Source organism: Dipodomys merriami, unplaced genomic scaffold (genome assembly GCF_024711535.1).
Source record: "Dipodomys merriami isolate MVZ:Mamm:240054 unplaced genomic scaffold, mDipMer1.0.p SCAF_9, whole genome shotgun sequence".
NCBI classification, from domain to species: domain Eukaryota; kingdom Metazoa; phylum Chordata; class Mammalia; order Rodentia; family Heteromyidae; genus Dipodomys; species Dipodomys merriami.
This window is the reverse complement of record NW_027206512.1, coordinates 60,250,762-60,270,416: the sequence shown is the minus strand read 5'-3', so window position 1 is coordinate 60,270,416 and position 19,655 is coordinate 60,250,762. Positions and strand designations below refer to the sequence as shown.

The following is a 19,655-nucleotide window of genomic DNA, read 5'->3' as shown; positions in this document are numbered from 1 at the left end:
ATAGCTTAGCTATAATAAATAATGCTGCAATGAACATGGTTGTGCTGGTAGCTTTAGCATGGCCTTGTTTGTGGTCATTTGGATAACTACTCAGGAGTGGGATTGCTGGGTCATAGAGGAGCTCTATATGTAGTCTTTTGAGGAACTTCCATACTGCATTCCAGAGTGTTTGAACAAGTTTACACTCCCACCAACGGTGCAGTAGTGTTCCCATTTGGCCACATCCCCTCCAGCATCTATTGTTATTAGAGTTCTTGATTACAGTCATTCAAACTGGGGTGAGGTAGAATTTCAATGTTGTTTTGATTTGCATTTTTTTTATGGCCAGGGATGTTGAACATTTCTTCATGGTCTACTGACCATTCTTATTTCCTCTTCAGAGAAGTCTCTCTTTAAGTCTTTAGCCCACTTGTTAGAAAAAAAAAATATTAAGTGAAGCAACCCAGGCCCAAAGAAATGTAAATAGCATGGTTTCCCTCATTTGTAAAAAACTAGAATATATCTATGATATTTTTAGCAGAGGATCACAATAGCCGAATCACTAGGTACATATGACTATATATATATATATATATATATATATATATATATATATATAAAATAAAGCATTATCAAAATGAACTCCAAGAATTGGAAACAAGGTTTTATTATGTACTATTTGCAGTTTGGGGGTTTGTTTTTGTTTTGTTTTTTAGTTTTCTGTACCCTTTGTACCTTTTCTCATGCATATAAGTTTATCTGATCCACAGAAGGGAAAGGAAATCACAGAAACAGCAGGACAAAGGATGAACTATGGCAACAATGATACTCACTAGTCACTATATTGGAAATGAACTTTACAACTTGGGGAAACAGGGAAGTGGGAACAGGAAAATGAGAGAATATGAGGGAGGAGGTACCTTTCTTATGTAACTGTAATGTACTTATTACCTTTCTTATGTAACTATAATCCCTCTATTCATCACAATAATTTTTTAAAAAAGAAAAAAGTTCTAAATCTCGAAAGACTTACAATCCTAGCAAAACCAGACAAATAAATAAATTAATAAATATCATAAAACACTGGTCATCCCCATTAACAAGCTGGTAAGTACTAATCAACTGGCTCAAGGTTCAGTGGGAATGGTGTTGGAATATTTAGCTATCAATGTGAAGTCTCTTGAGCATAAAACTGGGGAAGACACCATAAGTTATCACTTCTAACATACAGATACACCAAATGTATAGCAGAAATAAACAGTAATAATTACTAAGTAATGTATTTTGGACACATAATATCTTTATTTCTACAAAATTTTTGAGCTTACATAAAATTTTAATTGAATATATTTAATCATTGAATTGCTGGAAAATTTAGCAGTTGATTCTCTGAAGCTAGAACAAGCTGGAAGTAACATACTACAATGACCCTAAGTCATCTAGCTTTTCTTGGCCTCAAGTTTCTTGTTTCTAAAATCTTTTGAATGTGATGGTCTCTTAAGAATCTCTCAACATAAATATTCGTTAATTTTTATACAAAATCACTTGTCTGATTCACTCTGATAACTCAGACATTTACCCAAGATGCTCAATCAAGAATTATATGAAGGGCTGGGAAGGTGGCTCAGTGGTAGAGCACTTGCCTTGCATGCCTGAGGCCCTGGGTTCGATTCCTCAGCACCACATAAGCAGAAGAAAAAAAAAAGCTGGAAGTGGTGCTGTGGCTCAAGCGGTAGAGTGCTAGCCTTGAGCTGAAGAGCTGAGGGACAGCGCCCAGGCCAGAGTTCAGGCCCCACAACCAGACCCCTCCAAAAAAAAGAAAAAAAAAAAAAGAGAGAAAAAAAAGAATTATATGAAATAAGGAGCATAATTGCACTTTCTTTAATAAAGCTCCAAAACTGACCTCTGAGAAAGATTCTCAATTTACTAACCCCAGCTACAGTTGCTATAGGTGATACTACATAACTTTTCATTGAAAAGAGCTCTCTTAGATGGCAGTCCTGGACAAGTCATCTATATTATTTGGACAATGTTCTGTTATCTCACTTTTTTAAAACAATGACTTTAAATTAATATATTATAAAATAGCACAGGATCCTTTATTATTCTTAGAAAACAAGAATCACATTTTCATGACCATTTGAAGACAGATTTCATGCTTGTTAAATAGAATCTAGACCCATATTGCCCTAAAACGTTTGGAACCATTCTGATTAACACATGAAACTTTTATCTTCAGGTAAAGTAATACATAAATATGATAAGATACACATAAACAGAACACAGTTACCCATCTACTAATGACCAATGCTACACTAGTGATATAGAATAAAACTTTAAAGCTATTGATCTAAAAAAAAGAGATTAGGATACTGTGGCTTTAAACCCAGCCCATATGTATTTATGGTTAAGCTATTATTAAAACACAGTTGTAATCACTTGCTTAAACATTATCAATGGTTACATTTGTGCTAAACTGCAAAGTTAAATAGCTGCAACTGAAATAGTAATTTCCTGCAAGTTGTTCTGAGTCATTCAGGACTGATATAAAAAATAGGAGATAGCCAGGCACTAGTAGAACATGCCAGTAATCCTAGCTACTCAGGAGGCTGAGATCTGAGGATCAAGGTTCAAAGCCAGCCTGGGTAATTAATCACAGCTATAAATGGAGAGATAGCTCAAGTGGTAGAGCACTAGCCTTGAGCAAAAGGAGCTCAGGGTCAATGCCCAGGCCCTGGGACTGGCAAAGGAAAAAAAAATACTAAAACATGAGACCTGAAATTCTAAAACTACCAGGAGAAACTACAGCTGCATAACTTTAGTCTGGGCAACAGTTGATTTCGATCTGACTCCAAAAGCATAAGAAACAAAAGCAAAAGTAGACAAACAGGATTACATCAAACAAAAAGGCATCTATGTAGAAGAGAAAACACTAGTTAATGAGATAACTTACAAATTGGGAGAAAATATCTACGAGTTAAATATCCACTTGGGGGCTGAAACTGGACAAGGAACTTGAATAGGCATTTCTCAAAAGGCATATAAATGGTCAATGGATAGATTAAAAATGCTTATCATTAATCATCAAGAAAATGCAAATTAATAAGTATCAGAAATACAAATCAAAAGAAAGCTTGAAGCAGCCATATTAACTTTAGAATAAGGAGAAATATCAATTATAAAGATTGGCATAATGAGAAAGAGATCAATTCTGCAAGAATACATAATAATCCTCAGTGTATATGTACCCAAAAGTGGAGCTTAAAACATATGAGGCCAAAATGGATAGAACTGCAAGGAATTCCAAATTCAGAACTGCTGTAACTGGAGGGTTTAACCCCCTTTGTTCATTAACTGGCACACCAAGCAAATAGTATATAGCAAATTCAAACAAAAGTAACAATCAACTTTATTTCCTCCAACATCAAAAAACTTCTCAAGTTCTCATGGAGTATTTACCAAAATAGACTATATTCTAGTCCTAAAAGCTAACAAACTTACAAAACTGGAAATTGTACAAAGTACCCTCTCAAACTATAATAAAACTAGAAATCAATTTACATAGGTAGCTTATAAAACCCAAAATGAATTTTGGTACTAAACAACGTATTTCTAAATAACACAAGGATCTCTAAGAAGGCATAAGACAAAATTACTTTTCTTAACTAATAAATGCATGACCTATCAAAATTTGTGAGATGTAGCAAAGCCTTAGCTGGCCACAAACAAGTACAACCACTTGGTTAGACATAACACATAACTGCAACGGAAGCCTGAAAGCAATCTTCTTGGGGACTGAGAGATCTAATCTTTCCAACCTTATAAACATGTAACCCTCCCCCCATATGGCTCATGTCTGTCACCTCTGGTTTCTACCCATTAACATGCCCTTTATTTTTTTTCCTGTGTCTTCATCCCAACACAACTGTGTTTTTCTCCCTTCAATTTAGCCTCGAACTTGTTCTCTTCTTCCACTTTTACATGGCTTTTGGAAATCAGATTTCACGTTTTTTTACATGGCTTTTGGAAATCAGATTTCACGTTTAATTCTTCTACAAAAACGCTCCTCTTAATTTTTATGCATTAACTGCACATTATCTGCACCTCTAATTCTAAGAAGGTATTAGTACCCCTCTTTCTATAAATTAAGACTTGTATATATTATATATATTAAATAAGTTTACTTTATATGGCATTTTGTTTCATCTATCCTTTTTGTCTGTTGATGGTAGGGCTTGAACCTAGGGCCTGAGTGCTATCCCTGGAGCTTTTTTGCTCAAGGCTAGTGCTCTACCACTATGAGCTATAGTGCCACTTCCAGTTTTCTGGTGGTTATTGGAGATGAGAGGCTCATAGACTTTCCCATCAGGACTGGCTTCAACCGGCGGTCCTTAGATCTCAGCTTCCTGAGTAGCTAGGATTATAGGCATCTGGCTTATCATCATATATAAAAGTATCAAATGGATACTATTCTCAAAGTAACAGTTAAGAACAGTCTTGAATTAAAAACACCAGTGGCAACACTTCACAATTGTAAAGATAAAATATTACATAGATTTCATTCCACAATTTAATGGATGCCAAACACAGTACACACATTATTTAACCTCAAAAATGAAAGGCTCCCTCATTTCCAAAAATGCAGGATATTTTTTTCACACTGACCTGAAAAAGAAACCAACTATTAGTTTGTAGTTATCTAGAGATCTATAATCCATACTAGTTATACAACAGTCATAACATAGTAACTTGCTATGTAAGTACAACCTACAGGAGACACTAATGAAAAAAAGATATAAATACAGCAATAATTTGGCAACTATCCAACTGAATTCACCATACGATACAACAGGAGGCCCCAGGGAAGCTGGTTTGGGGATGCGCCTTCCCCCCAGCTGTCACACAGGCACCCCCTTTTGTTGGCATTGATGGCAGCTGGTCTGCGTGGGGCACTGGCGCACAGTAACAGTTATGTTCTACCTCACAAATGACTACACTTCATTGAGTTTATGCTCAGTGGGGGCAGTGTTTGCAAACCACTTAGATTCCAGGATGGAAGGAGCTATGAAAATGAAACATCCAGTCCTTCTCTGAGGTTTGTTATTAGCCTCTGTTAGCCACAAGTTACATGGCACTAAACACTAGGTACTGTGTGTTTGCCTCTAACCACTGGGAAAAATAGCATATAACATCTTTCTGAAGACTCCTAGAAATTTTCAAGTTAATTTAAAATCTGGGGATTTAACTGGGACATATTTCAATTCTTACAACTAGTTCTTGTCAAAAATATCTCAGGAATTCTTTTCAGGTGTCAATTCAATTTGATTTCAGGCAACAGTATTCAATAGTATTCACCAGTATTCAATAGTTTAATGAAACTACAGGGGAAAAGAAACTAATCATTTTTATTTAGGCCAAAATTAACTTTTTTCCTACAAAGAAACATCTATGTTATTGGCTTAATAATTGAAACATCTGTAATTCTATACACTACATAGTTTGTTGGAAAACTTAAACAAAATTCTAAGTAACACATAAAATATCCTGAAAACAGTTTGTCAAAATATTATTTATCAAAGATTTCTAACATGTAAAGGTGTACCAAAATCCAAAATATTCATGAAACAGTCAACTCATGAAGCAAATAGATCTCTTTAGAGAATAATTACGTAATTATGTATTAGAATGGTTTTATTGAAAAGTAGCATTTTCCCCAATAATGTATCAGAACTTCTGGATAAATTATATGTACAGTTTAGCAAAATACAAAGGAGAGTATTTTTATGTATTTTACGTATCTTTAGGAATCTCTGTAAAGCCATTTATGACAATTCATTTTTATCATCTAAAAATTCCCAGTTTCCTAGGACAATTTAATGAAAATATTCAGGTACCATATTATTGCTTAATACAGGGTATGGGCTCATAGAAGAATTTATACAGTATAAACACCTAAAACATAATCATATGATAAAAAGGTACCTTCAAGAAATAAAATACATGAACAGAAAAAAATACATGAACAGAAAACAGAAACATTTTATGAAATCCAAGATCTCCCACAAAAGTTTTTACACAAATGCTTACTGACTATAAGCAACTACGCAATAAAAAAATATTTTATGCTGATTTAAGTGAATGTTTACAAATATTACAAACATACTAAATTCTGTTGCTTATGCACTTTAAATGATTTGTGACTTTCATATAATGTCACTTTTCAAATCACAGTAATACATTTTAAATAAATTTAACACCTATATAATACACTTTTTAAATGAAGAATGAACAGATTCCAATTAGTCATGAATTATTCCTCTAATTTTTAAGTGAAAAAAAAATTGAATTTCCATAATTACTTATACCGAAATACATAATGTTCTTCACTAATTAACTGTTCCACGACAAGCTACTCGTGTGTGTGTGTGTGTGTGTGTGTGTGTGTGTGTGTGTGTGTGTGTGTGTGTGTGTGTGTGTGTGTGTGTGTGTGTGTGTGTGTGTGTGTGTGTGTGTGTGTGTGTGTGTGTGTGTGTGTGTGTGTGTGTGTGTGTGTGCACGCACACGTGCACCCTAAGGCCTGAACTCACAGCCTGGGTGCTGTCCCTGAGCTTCTTTATGCTCAAAGCTACCACTCTACCATTTGAACCACAGCTCTATTGCTGCTTGGAGATAAGAGTCTCACAGACTCTGCTTAGGCTGGCTGGCTTTGACCCACAATCCTCCGAGCTCAAATTCCTAAGTAACTAGGATTATACCCATCAGCCACTGGCACTTGGTTTGTAAAGCTATTCTATTAGACAGTAAGAGGCAAATGTCACTAGAAGTTACACCAGTCTTAATTTTCATTTTAATAAAACCTATAGTGGCCTAAAGGCAGATTTTGTTGAGCAAAAAAGAAAAGAGTACCAATTTTATATCCAATGCAACCAATGACATGAATAAAACAAGGACTGTGGCCTCCTGCACGTCTCTGTACAGTCTGCTTTCTTTAGGTGAGTATCTATTCTAAACATAACTAATTTAAAACAACAGTAAAAAAAAAAAAAATAAGCTAGACACAAAGTCTGAGATGTACCTTTTAAAATGCAAATGATTGGGCTGGGAAGGTGGCTCAGTGGCAGAGCACTTGCCTTGCATGCATGAGGCCCTGGGTTCAATTCCTCAGCACCACATAAGCAGAAAAAGCCAGAAGTGGTGCTATGGCTCAAGTGGTAGAGCTCTAGCCTTGAGCTGAAGAGCTGAGGGACAGTGCCCAAGCCCAGAGTTCAAGCCCCACAATCGACCAAATAAATAAATAAATAAATAAATGTTCATAAAATACAGGATCATATAATCTCAAGTAGAAATGTTAAACATTAGCAAAAATTCTTCAGGAAATAAAGGAGAAAATTCTACAAATGCAGAAAAGTCAAGGAATAATGTTTGAAGAACCAAATATATGTAATTTTAAAATTTCAGAACCATGTTAGCATTTATACTTCTCTGAATATTTTACAAAATAAGTGAGAATCTATTTGACAAAAATTAAAATTCTGTTCCACAGATTCATTTCTTAGAAAAAAGTTATGATTCTGCTACTCGTAATGCCAAACTCAAATTAGAAAACTAAATGAAACTTTTTGAATACTTCACTCACAGTGTCTCCTAATAATGTGGAAACTACAGACTAATTAAAAGTAGAAAGGCAGACAAAAATAAATAAATAGCAAATTAGTAAGTACTGTGCACAGAGCTCCATAAAGAACATGCACTTTATTTTCAGCACTATACCATAGTCTGCCTCCTCAGACCATGATGTTCAATGGAAATACTGTATTCCTGAAGTCTCTATTGTTAAATCAAAAACATTAAAAAGGCAATTACTCTTCACTAACTATGTTGGGTGAATTAATCGGTAAAGTATATTAGTACCATATATAGTTTAATTTGCCTAATTTTGTTTAAGAAAACAAATTATGTCTATTACAATCTCAGTTTTCCAGCAAATTCTTTTATTCAGGTGACTTTCTCACTTTACATAAATTTTCTTCTTAAATACATCATTATCCTATGAAACTATTATATGTGCTCCAACATATAGTCATACTTATCTGATATGAAGTATTATTGTCTACAAATCTAAAAAGCTAAAATTACTTAGCTTAATTCATATGCCAAATGTATAGACACACAGATATACCTTCTGTCCTTCTAAGTGAAAACTGAAATTTTCCCCTTCAATATTTTTCAGTTTATGATAGTAGTCACTATAGCCAAATAAGCTCATAATGTAAAAAAAATTATCACTGCTTTTATCCTACTACTGACAATAACATCTACAAATGCAAGCAGTATGTGAGGGCTGGAAAGGTTTTCCCATTCCCAATAGTTAATGTCACCATTTCTCTCACTCAAATCCTTCCAAACACCTAGGAAAGATGAAACTAGAAGAACTGGCATAAATGCAAAATTAATCTCTCTACAGGTCACATAAAAATCAAATTAGAAACGTATATGTATGTGTGCCCACACATGTGTCCATAAGCAGGACATCATCAATATTAAAGTAACAACAGAGCTCATATCATACCTGTGCTCCGTAGATATATTTATCCAACATCTTGCCTCCTATTGTCTGCCCTCCTATGTCCCAAACTTGAAGAGTAACATTCAGATTTCCTAGAATATAAGAGAATGTAAAATTAAAATTAAAAAATTAAGTAAAACCAGTGAACATGGTTTCATAGAACATTAAGTCACAATGATAAATTAATTTGCCTTTTATTCTGAAAATATACATGATCACATATATGAATTGTGAAAATGTCAAAAATCACAGTATAGAACTAGCTTTATTCCTTTCTTCCATTTCTATGGAACCATATTTATAATTACCTTCAAAACAAGAGAAAATAAAGCTTTAATTTATAAGCTTAAGCTTTATGGAAAAAAGCCCCAGAGAATAAAACACATGTGTAAGACATAAGAAACATTTTAGAAATAAAAATTGGAGCCTCATACACTGCTGTCTGTTCTAAACTCTGTACATTCTAAAACTCACAGAATAAACAGACTATTTACATACCTGCTATTACATGTAATCTTAATCAGAAATTACATGCTTGTAAATTTAACCTCTAAAATATAAACGTATCTGATATCCCTATTCAGAACTAAAATTGGATACACAGACCCAGAATTTCTCTAAATGTTATGATTCATATCTGGTCAAAGAATGTGCATAGAAACAAACAAGATGTGTTCTAAACCTCATCACATAATTAATATTCTTCCCTATATAAGCTTTATAAAAGCATACTAGAACACTGAAAGGCAATCCTTAAAATTAATTTGTGCATTTTACAAAATTTTGGGGTTAAATAAAAATGTATGCCAAGTCCCTCTTATGACTTGGCTACATCTCAAAGTCCATGTCCATTTAACATTTTGAACCATATCTCCTCAAAAGATTATAGTTTTCTCTAAACTTTCAACTACTGAATGATTTGCCAATCAGGAATATCTAAAATTAAAACTTAGAAACCTACTTACTTCAAAAACAAAAAAGAACTATAAAGACATGATTTGTTTTCCTATTAATAAGTTTTTTTATTGTGAAAATACCGTACAGAGGAATTACAGTTACATGAGCAAGGTAATGAGTACATTTCTTATCAAGCATTGTTGCCTCCTCCTTTGTTTCCCCTTACCATCCCTGCCTTCCCATCTCTCCCCCCCTACCCCCCCCCCCCGCCAAGACATGATTTTTACGCCACTATAAAACACTAAGATCAGAGAATGCGCTATCATTTAACTACAAAACTGAACAGAAAGTATACTACTGGATTCACCGGCAAAGTTTATCTTGAAGTCTGTTTTGGTAGGTTTGTATGATAGTCTTTCCATTACTGGATATACGCTTGCTGCATCTGCCACTGTGCAGACAACTAATTATGGGCTCTCACCAATGACAGCTACTGAAGTTTATCACCTGGCCTCATTCCCACAGACACACATTTCCCATGCTCAGAGTAATGAACAAAATAGTCTTAAAGCTGTGTGAATGTGAAAAACAAACTGCCACAGGTTAAAATTTATCCAGTTCTGTAAGATGCAAAGCATAAGTCATTATCCTATATCATCTCTAATCAGGTGAGGAGCTATCAGTAGAGATACATGAAAGTTTCAGAAGCCTGTAGATAAGCAGGAAGGAAGGGACCTATTCATTTTACATACAGAAAGCTCTACAATCATTTGAAGTCACTCTTCAAAAGACAGTGTTTAGGGGCTGGGAAAGTGCCTCAGTGGTAGAGTGCTTGCCTTGCATGCACGAGGCCCTGGGTTTGATTCCTCAGCACCACATAAGCAGAAAAGGCCAGAAGTGGCGCTGTGGCTCAAGTGGTAGAGCGCTCACCTTGAGCTGAAGAGCTGAGGGACAGTGCCCAGGCCCAGAGTTCAAGCCCCACGACCAACAAAAAAAAAAAAAAAGTGTTTTAACAATACTAACTCATAATTACATTTTATGTAGCACTGTAATCCTTTTCTTCATAGTCAATAATACCTACTTCTTAATCTCACATCAAGATACAAGGAATTTTTTTGCCTTTTCTTTCATTGGATTCTAATATTTGGAACTGATCTGAATTGGGCATTGTGAATGTTTCAACTATAAATTTAAGAGCATGTTCTTTATTAAATGCTCCCAAGTTTTCTACAACAGTTTCAAGACCATAGTTCACACAATTATGTTCAACACAGGATATTTATATTCATTTTTAAATCTACACCTTCCCAAACAATATTTGATATTTGCCTGAATATTTTTGTTGAGTTTTTTTTTAGGATACAAGTTCTAATGACTTAAAAAAGTCACTAGAATTATCACAAATATATACTTTTCTAAAACACTAACAAAGACATTTGCTATCATTATACCTCCATCAAGTGATATTAACTTCATAGGTATTTCATATACCAAGAAATAGATTTTAACTTCTACAGTTAAGCTTATTAACATATAAAACTTAAATGAGGATTGAGAAATAAAGATGTAACTGAAAGTGATTCTGATTTTATTTTCTGTAAATATAAACATGAAATCTTCCAATTTGATTACACAGAAGGTTATTCATATAATCAATATTACATTTTTTTCAATATTACATTTTTAAATCAAGATTCCATCTAACACAAATTTCTAACAACTAGATAACAACCTAATCCCAAACACAAAATGCTTTAAAAATCCCTGCTCCTCTGTGTAAAAAAAAAAAAAAAGACAAGTAATTAGGGGAAAATAAAAGGATAAAATATAGAAAGCTGTTCTTGTATGAATCAAAGCCACCAAAAGGATTCAAAAGTGACCTTGTAAAAGTACACGTGGTGCCTTGGTTAACCTTACTTAAAGTGCTGCATAGTAAAGATGGAACTAAAAACACAAGACTACCCACTTCTTGTACTGAAGACTTAGAAATCCCTTTCACAGTAGAACGCTGTTTACTGGACTGTACCCACAAGCTTCCTGAAAGTATTTTGACTAAGGCTCTTAAGAAGCTCTATCAGCAGAAGCTCTGACTAACAGATACACTATTTTAAGCAGGAAAATCTTCACAGTGGTTGCATCCAGACTATACACCATGCCGGATCATGAAATACACCAAAATGGATGAGTATTTGCAAAGTAATGACCTTGAAAACTTGCATGAAGAGAATGTGAATAGATGGGCAGAAGGTTTCCACACCTAACAATCTGGCCAGAAGACTCACTAAACTAGAACTATTCTGTTAATATACTGTGATATTTCATTATAAGACTCACTAAACTAGAACTATTCTGTTAATACACTGTGATATTTCATAAATTCAATAATGTTGTCTTACTGTTTTATGTAGCAAATAACACAACCTCCAACCATCCTACATTTGACAGAATGATTTAATGTTAAAGCACATAAAGTAATCTTGTAATTTATGCATATCATTTTTTAACATACCTACTAATTATTTAAGGTCAAGATACACTAAGATAATTTTTTCTTACTGAACTTTCTACCTTTTTTTTAGTTCATTAACTAGCACGAAAGCAACTGCAATTTGAAAATACAGAATATTTTCTGGAACTATGATCATCAAGAGAAAATTAAGAAAAATTAAATATTAATAATGCACATTCCCAGACTTGGAAAAAAATCATATTAAGTGAAGTAAGCCAGACCCAAAGAAATATAAATCCCATAGTTTCCCTCATTTGCAACAATTAGTATATGTCTAGGATAACTTTATCAGGTGAGCAGAAAGCTCAAAAGCTATGTACATATGACCATATAAGATGATGCTAAGCAAAATGAACCCCAAGATAGGGACACAAGTGATCTTTCTTTGTAGTTTTTGTTGTTTTTAATGTACTATGTGATTTTTTTTTGTTTCCTTTGTATGTTCTTCCCCCTATAGTATATGGCCTGTTGTCACTGTACTTGATTTTGCTATCTCATTTGGGAAATAACAAAACACTGAAACAAGAACACAGGATGACCCAATGCAACAATGATAGCCACAAGACAGTATATTGGAAATGAACTTTACAACTTCAGGAGGGGGTGGGGAGCTAAGGGGGGGGGAGGGAAGGGATAGTGGGAGAACAACAAAGGAGGGGGTAACAATGCTCGACAAGAAATGTGCTCATTACCTTAGTCATGTAACTGTAACCCCTCTGTACAACATCTTTACTATAAAATAAAATTTTTTAAAAAGAATGCACATTCCCTAACATCATCTTTTAAATTTACCTAGTCTACATATTATACTGCAAATTTGAATTGCAAGAATACCAATGTTTTTCACCAAGTAATTAAAATTTTAAAATGGTAGTCCTATGCAACAGGTCAGGAATGACTACAAATACCATATACGTATGTCCAAACCTGTCTTGTTGACAATATTGTTTGTTCTTGTAAGCCCTTTAACTAAAAAAAAAGTAAGGAACATAAACAAAAATAACGAAACAATAAGTTGATGTTTTGATGCTTTTGTCAATTAAACATCAAAACAAAATAGCTAGTAATAACTAGAATGTGGTTCTCTACAAACAGCTATTACCCCTGGAAAAAAAAACTTGCACAAATTAGTTTTCAGCATGTATGTTACATGATGGTACACACACTCACTCATGACTACTTTTAAGTGTTCTTCTGTTTAATTTTTTCATAAAAATAAAATTAATGCAATTAAACATGTTAAGCTCAAAAACATGAAAATAAAATATAGATGGAATGTGCATATGCATCTCATTAAACCTTTTGCTGAACAATAACTGAGTAATGAAAAAATAATAATTTTTCTCATGCTGTATCTTCTAATCCACTTTGTAGAGCCAAATACAAAGCATCATAAAAGGTAATTGAGTATATCAGCAATGAGATATGAAGACTACCTCCAATTACCAAGTTTTCCAAAGCTGTTCTGTAACTTTCATGGGGAGTCATACAATCAATGGGGTGTTGGAGAGGTTACCATATTTTGATAATACTCAATCTGTCAAACCTCTTCTATTGTATTACTCACGTTCCAATATCTGAATCTGAAATTATACTTGCAACCATGTCATACAAATGTATTTTTCTTTATGAAGGAAAGGTTAGATTATTTAAAAAGTCAATCAAGATAAATTGTTTTTAATAAAATACTCTAATCATAAAATTTAACCACTGAAATTGACTTGAACAGAGCATTTTAAAGCCCCAATTGTTCAGAAACTAACTTAAAACATAAACCACTCGTTTTGTGTTATTATTTCCCTGTATTTCCCACTAAATGTGCTTCAACTGGCATCTAAATAGTTTCTTTGCATGGTGAACTGAAACATCTTGAATGCTCAAACTGTATTTTTATGAGTGCCTAGGGACCCTAAATTTTAGTGGTCTATTAAATGCCAGCAATTTCATGCTGCCTTGCATAAAACAGCATTCACATATTAGAGCACAGAAGTTCCATAGCTACATTATACTTCTGTTCCAACTTTCAAACAAAAAAACTGAAGCAGAAGCTAATCAAAATAATATTTTAAAAAATAACTCTTCTCAATCTTTTCACATTTAGTTAATAGAGTATGTTAACAAATATATAACATTTAATTCTGTAAAAGCCTTTCAAATTCTGTATGCAACTATTGTTTATCCTCAAAAAATGTAGAGTGGCCAAAAACAGGGAGCAGCAGCAGAACATATAAACTTTTTCTCACCCACGGACACTATGCCTTCATATTCATGGCAGACATTGACATACATTAACCTCCTGGGATATTTACTGATTACATATATTTCCAAGCAGAAGCAGCCCTGGAACTGACTTTACACATTTCTGCCATATGCTTCTTATTGTAAGATTTATACAGTTTCCCATGTTAAGACTTTTTAATCTCTTACCTTGCAATGTTATCCTCCTCATAAAGAAATCCAGTCCTATAGTTTGTTTGTACTGTTTCCCAAAAGTTTCTTGAGCAAAACACGTAGCTAAGGAGGTCTAAAAAAATTGATGCATGGAATATCAAAATTAATTTAAGAAATGCACATGTAAGTCCACTACTAAATCATATTAAATAACCCTTATAATTTTACTTAGAGTAATCCAACAAATAACTGTTAGCCACTCTTGCAAGGGGAGGAGGGAATTAATATCAGCAGGTAAACGTGCAAGCAGCGAACAGTGGAAACAACCAATTAATCAGCTAAAGCTCTTTAGATTCCCTCTTCATCAAGCTCCTTCACGCTGATGGAAATTAGATTTTGAAAATTATCAATAGAAAACACAGTGACACTACTAAAGATGTGAATTTTACATATCACTTCAATAAAAAGTGCAGAGAATTTAAGTTTCACTTTGAAGACTGAATATTCTGTGCCCTCAGCTAATACGCAGCAGCAGCACTCATCAAAGGAGGAAAGCTGCTTATAGAAGTTCTTCTGCCCTACAAGAAAAGCATCCCTATGATCTCATTTTCTCTGTATTAGGGATGATAAATAAAAATAACTATGTAGAATGACCCTAATCATATGCATCACTGAAACAAAGAAGCTAATATTCTGAAGGATTATTATGAATTAGGCAAGATGGCATTTATCCAAGGACGTAATGCAGAAAGCTGTAAGATATAATAACCAAAACAGATTGTCATCTACTTTTTTTTAAATAGTAACGAAAAGTTTCATTTAAGAACTCTAGAGTTTTCTAACAGAATACCATTTCTTATCAAAGCAAAAGACTAACCATTCTGGTATCAACTGAAATAACTCCTTATGTCAGAGTTCCCAAGCATTTTAAATGTACTATTGTTACTTGAAAACTATCCAGAGAGAAAGGCAAGCTTGCTACATTTTTATAATCTTCAATTATAAGATTTAGTTATTTTTAAAGTTAAAATTAGATGTCCACTCTTACAATTGTGAAAACTAATATAAAATTTCCAAGCTGGTTCATTACAGTCAATTGTGGTGTAAGGATAGCAGTGCACAAGAAAAGCTCGCCCCAATTTCAATTCCTTTTAACAGCATGACTCAAAATTGCATTTATACAAGAACCATATTTTTCACACAAATGACAATTTGCACACCTAAACCCAATTTTTTGATTATTTAAGTATTTGTCATAAATTCCTGTGAGAAATGTCATCTAGTGTTTATTGAGCACTACTACATGAAAGATGTTCTTCTACTAGGCATTCAGAAATAAACTTGCTCCAGGTATTATGTCCTTGAATCATATAACAGTATCAAAAGAGAGAGAGAGATCAGAACAAAAAGGTAAGGACTTCCTGGATTTTAGTTAGACTTAACTATAGCATGAGCTTATTGTAACAGCACTAAATCACCTGTGAAGAGGCTCAGAATTCTACCAATGAATAACTATCACTACTTACACTATTATAAGTAGTTCATACTGTCATAGACTGTCACAGAAATTTAAGATACTAATAACATCATTTGAGGTAATCTTCCCTTAAGAATTTAAATTTTAGTATTTTTGTTAATACTCAGAAAATCTCAAAGTTCTTCTCTTGGCAATAGGTCTTCCAAAAATTTAAAGCCCTACCCTCAAACATTTGAGGCCAATATTAAGCCTCAAAAATCACAGGATTTTCAATTATAATAGAGTAATAATCAAAAATACTAGCTATCCAGTAGTATTTTTATTGTATCATCTCCTGAGATCGTACTATAAAAATTTCACAGAATCAACTGAATCAGTGGGAGGCTTCTCTTCAAGTATCTACACTTAGTGCCAACTTTTATAATTAATTTTTCATAAGGTACAATGTAAATGTCCTTCTTAAACAACCAGCTAGCATACAGCATAGCTGAAGCATTTTATTTAATTATGTGTATACATACATAAACATGATGTTTGGAAAACTTCTAGCATTTTTTAACCAAATTATAGTTACTAACACTGATATGACACCAAAAAATGTCTGCTTCAATAGTCTAAAGAAAATGTGTAGGGGGGGGATAATGGGAAGGGATGGGAAGGGGAAACAAAGGAGAGGCAACAATGCTTGATAAGAAATGTACTCATTATCTTGCCCATGTAATTGTAACCCCTCTGTACGGTATTTTCACAATAAAAAATTAAAAATAAAAATAAGTTAAAAAAAAAGAAAATGTGTAATAAACATGAGTCAGAGAAAGAATAGAAACATGGAGGAAAAAAGCTAAATTTCTCAAAAAAAAAAAAAAAAAAAAAACCTGTGATCATTCCAATACTGTGATCATTCCAGTATTGTGATCATTCCAGTACTGTTGTCTATTGCTTCATCAGTGCACACAAAAATACCCAGAATTAAAACCAGCAGGAAGGAGAAGCAGAAAGAAAAGGGCACAGTTTTAAATGAAAATACAATTAAGAAGGGAGTATGAATTCATAAAAGAAAAACACAACAAAAGAAAGAGATAAACTATCAATTTGCAGCCAATCTGAGCACTGAATGAGGTACAGAGAAAATAATACTTGGTAACAGAAGGTTAGGTTTCAGATGCTTGTTTCAGAAAAGTTATAGCAGGAAAAAGTTGTTTTAAAACAGTCTAGTCAAGAAGATGAAGAACCACAAAAAAAATGTATCACTTTGATTCTCTAAAGACAAATGATAGTCCTAATTCAACAATTTGGAAGTTAAATATTTATCTATATATACAATGCATATAATATATATGGTGCATTTAATACATATGGTGTATATAGTATATATATATATAAATATATTGTCCTATACAAGTTAGAATTTTGAACAGAGATGGAAAACAATAATTGCATTAACAACACAGAGAATAAATTTCAACTGAGTAATAAATGCCCAACAAATACCAGAAGAAACTGAAGGAAAGTTTAAAGAATTATACTACATAGGTTAATGGATAATTTGAGGGGGGGTTTTCACCAATGCATTATAGTGTCATTATAATTTACAATGAAAAGTAAACAATTAACTGAAATCAATAAAATGTTTGAACCAAAAAAATTAAGTGACCTTCAAAGGAATAAGAAAATTATGTTTAAAAATATAAAAAAAAATTCCAGTACATAACCTAAAAATTAAGAAAAGTGGGGGAAGGGGTGGGTTGTAAGGGGGGATGAGAATGTTAAAAGGGGCAACATTGGCCAAAACACACTGTATTCACAGACTGCCTTGCCGAATGGCAACTCCTTTGTACAACTACTTAGTTAAAAAAATACTTTTAAAATCTAACAATTTTTACTGACTGTAGGTGTTGGGAATAATGCAGAATTATTCCTAACAATCCATCTCTTCCAAAAAGTGTCCAAGGGGCACAGAACCTAGGTGATGCTCCGTACGAACAAGTATTTCACATAATACTCGCTAAAGAAAAGTGACCCCCAAGTTCTCCCCCAAATATGTAGGGGTGATCACATGTGTTCAATTGCTTTCCTCGCCGTAAACCTCATAACAAAGCACCCTGGGAAAAGAAGGGAGAAATTCACGCAGCTCTCTGCAATCCAGCTCTGGAAGCTCTTGCTCTCCCAGCCAGTACCGGAGCCGCCTGGGCCGCGTCCAACGCGGAAGGATGCAAAGGGAAGCCTTCGCCTCCCAGAGACCGGGACCCCGGCGCACCAGCAGGGACGCGGGGAAACCGGCCGCCGCGGAACCCCGCATTCCCCAGGAGCCTGGCGGGGAGAAGGCAGACACGCAGGGGCGGGGCCTGGGACACGAGTGACAGGTGTGGAGGTGGCCAGGGGGCAGTCCCTGGGCGGACCCTCGCCTCGGAGCGTGGATCTCAGCGTCCGAAGGTCCACCGCTTGGGGCCAGATTAGTAATAATAATAACAAACAACCACCACCACCAAAAGGAAAACCGGCTCGGGTGCGGGCCCCATCGCCAGCCCCGCGCGCGCTCATTCATTCATTCACTGGTTCAGGCTGCCGCGGGTTCGCCCCGGGGCTGGGTTTTAAGGCAGGAATCCCTCCACGCCCCACGCCCGGCCCCCGCCTCCCACTGGGCGCCACCGGGCTGACGGGCGTTCGTGCGACAGGTGCAGCGCCGGTCCGGTCCGGCCGAGGGGGGCAGGCAGGACCCTAACGTCGTCGGTGCACGTGTTCACGCTGGGGGGAGGGGGTCCCACCCCGGGCCGTGACCCCCCCCCCGACACCCCGTACCCCTGGGTCCACAGGGGGGCAGCGTGCCCTCGAATGACCCGATCCGTCCACGACGGATCCAGGGAGGGTGATTCCGGAACGCGGGGAGCCCCGGGGCAGCCCGGGCGTCGGGTGGGGGGCGGAGGGGGCGCAAGCCCGGAGGCGCGGCCGGCCCGGCGGGAACGGGGGCCGCGCTGGACAGCTCTCGCCCGCGCTCGCGGGCCGGCCCGCGGCGGGTCCGGCTCGGGCCACCGGCCGCCGGCGCGCCGGGCCTACCAGGCGCCGGGGACCCCACCGCGGGCGGCGGCCTGGGGGGCGTCGGGCCTGCCGCGGGGGGGCAGGCCGCCGGAGCACTGACCTTCCCGGAGGTCATGGCGGCCCCGCTCGAGGACTGACCTTCCCGGAGGTGCCGTCCCCCAACACGACGATTTTCAGTTGCCGGTCCTGGCTCTCCTCCTCCGAGTCCGACATGGTGTCCCGGGAAACCTGGCCCGCCCCCCGGGGGTGGAAGGAGGCCAGGGAAGGAGGAGGCCTCCTCCGGAGGAGCGGGGGGAGGCGGGGGCCAGGAGGAAGGCTGGCAGCACGGGGGCAGAACCCCTCCCCGCCCCGGCGTCTCCGCAGCCGCTGGAGGGACCCGGAGACAGTCACTCGCCGGGCGCCATCTTGCCCGCCTGCCCTCTTCCCGCCCCCCCCCCGCCCCTTCCCTCCCGCGAGGCTCCGCCCCCTAAACGTCACGTGTAGCGCACGCCCGGCCTCGGCGCCCCTCTCGGCGGGACCCGGCGGACTGGACCACTGCGCCGCGGCGGGGGAGGACCAGCGTGGTCAGAGGGACGCGAACGCCACCCTCGCAGGAGCAGTTGACTCGAATACAGAAGCACTTTGTCACTTCAGTTAAGGAGACCAACACGTGCGTAGAATGGCTCTTGAGAGAACTCTGTGAAAGTCCCTGGTTTCGGTCCCTGCCTGGAAAGGTTCCCCCTGGATGGATGGTTTAATCCAAGGTGGGGGGGGGGAGCAGGCTGATGCACAGTTGCCATAGAAACAGGAGTCGGAGTGCA

The 19,655-nt window shown here is 36.8% G+C and overlaps 1 protein-coding gene across 3 annotated transcripts in view; it reads right to left on the bottom strand.

Annotated features, from left to right (window-relative positions):
- Window positions 1-19,289, bottom strand: part of Rab28 (RAB28, member RAS oncogene family) — a 66,050-nt gene extending 46,761 nt beyond the window's left edge. Inside the window, exons 1-3 of one of the 3 annotated variants that reach the window (XM_070012240.1) lie at window positions 18,994-19,289; window positions 14,379-14,475; window positions 8,549-8,637 (exon numbers count right to left, since the gene is read on the bottom strand). In XM_070012240.1, coding sequence (XP_069868341.1) covers window positions 8,549-8,637; window positions 14,379-14,475; window positions 18,994-19,068 — 261 coding nt within the window. In that variant the 5' untranslated portion in view covers window positions 19,069-19,289. Of the gene's footprint in view, window positions 1-8,548; window positions 8,638-14,378; window positions 14,476-18,955 lie in introns of all 3 variants that reach the window. The other 2 variants (XM_070012239.1, XM_070012241.1) reach the window with 2 other exon arrangements.
- Between the last annotated feature and the right edge of the window lie 366 nt (window positions 19,290-19,655).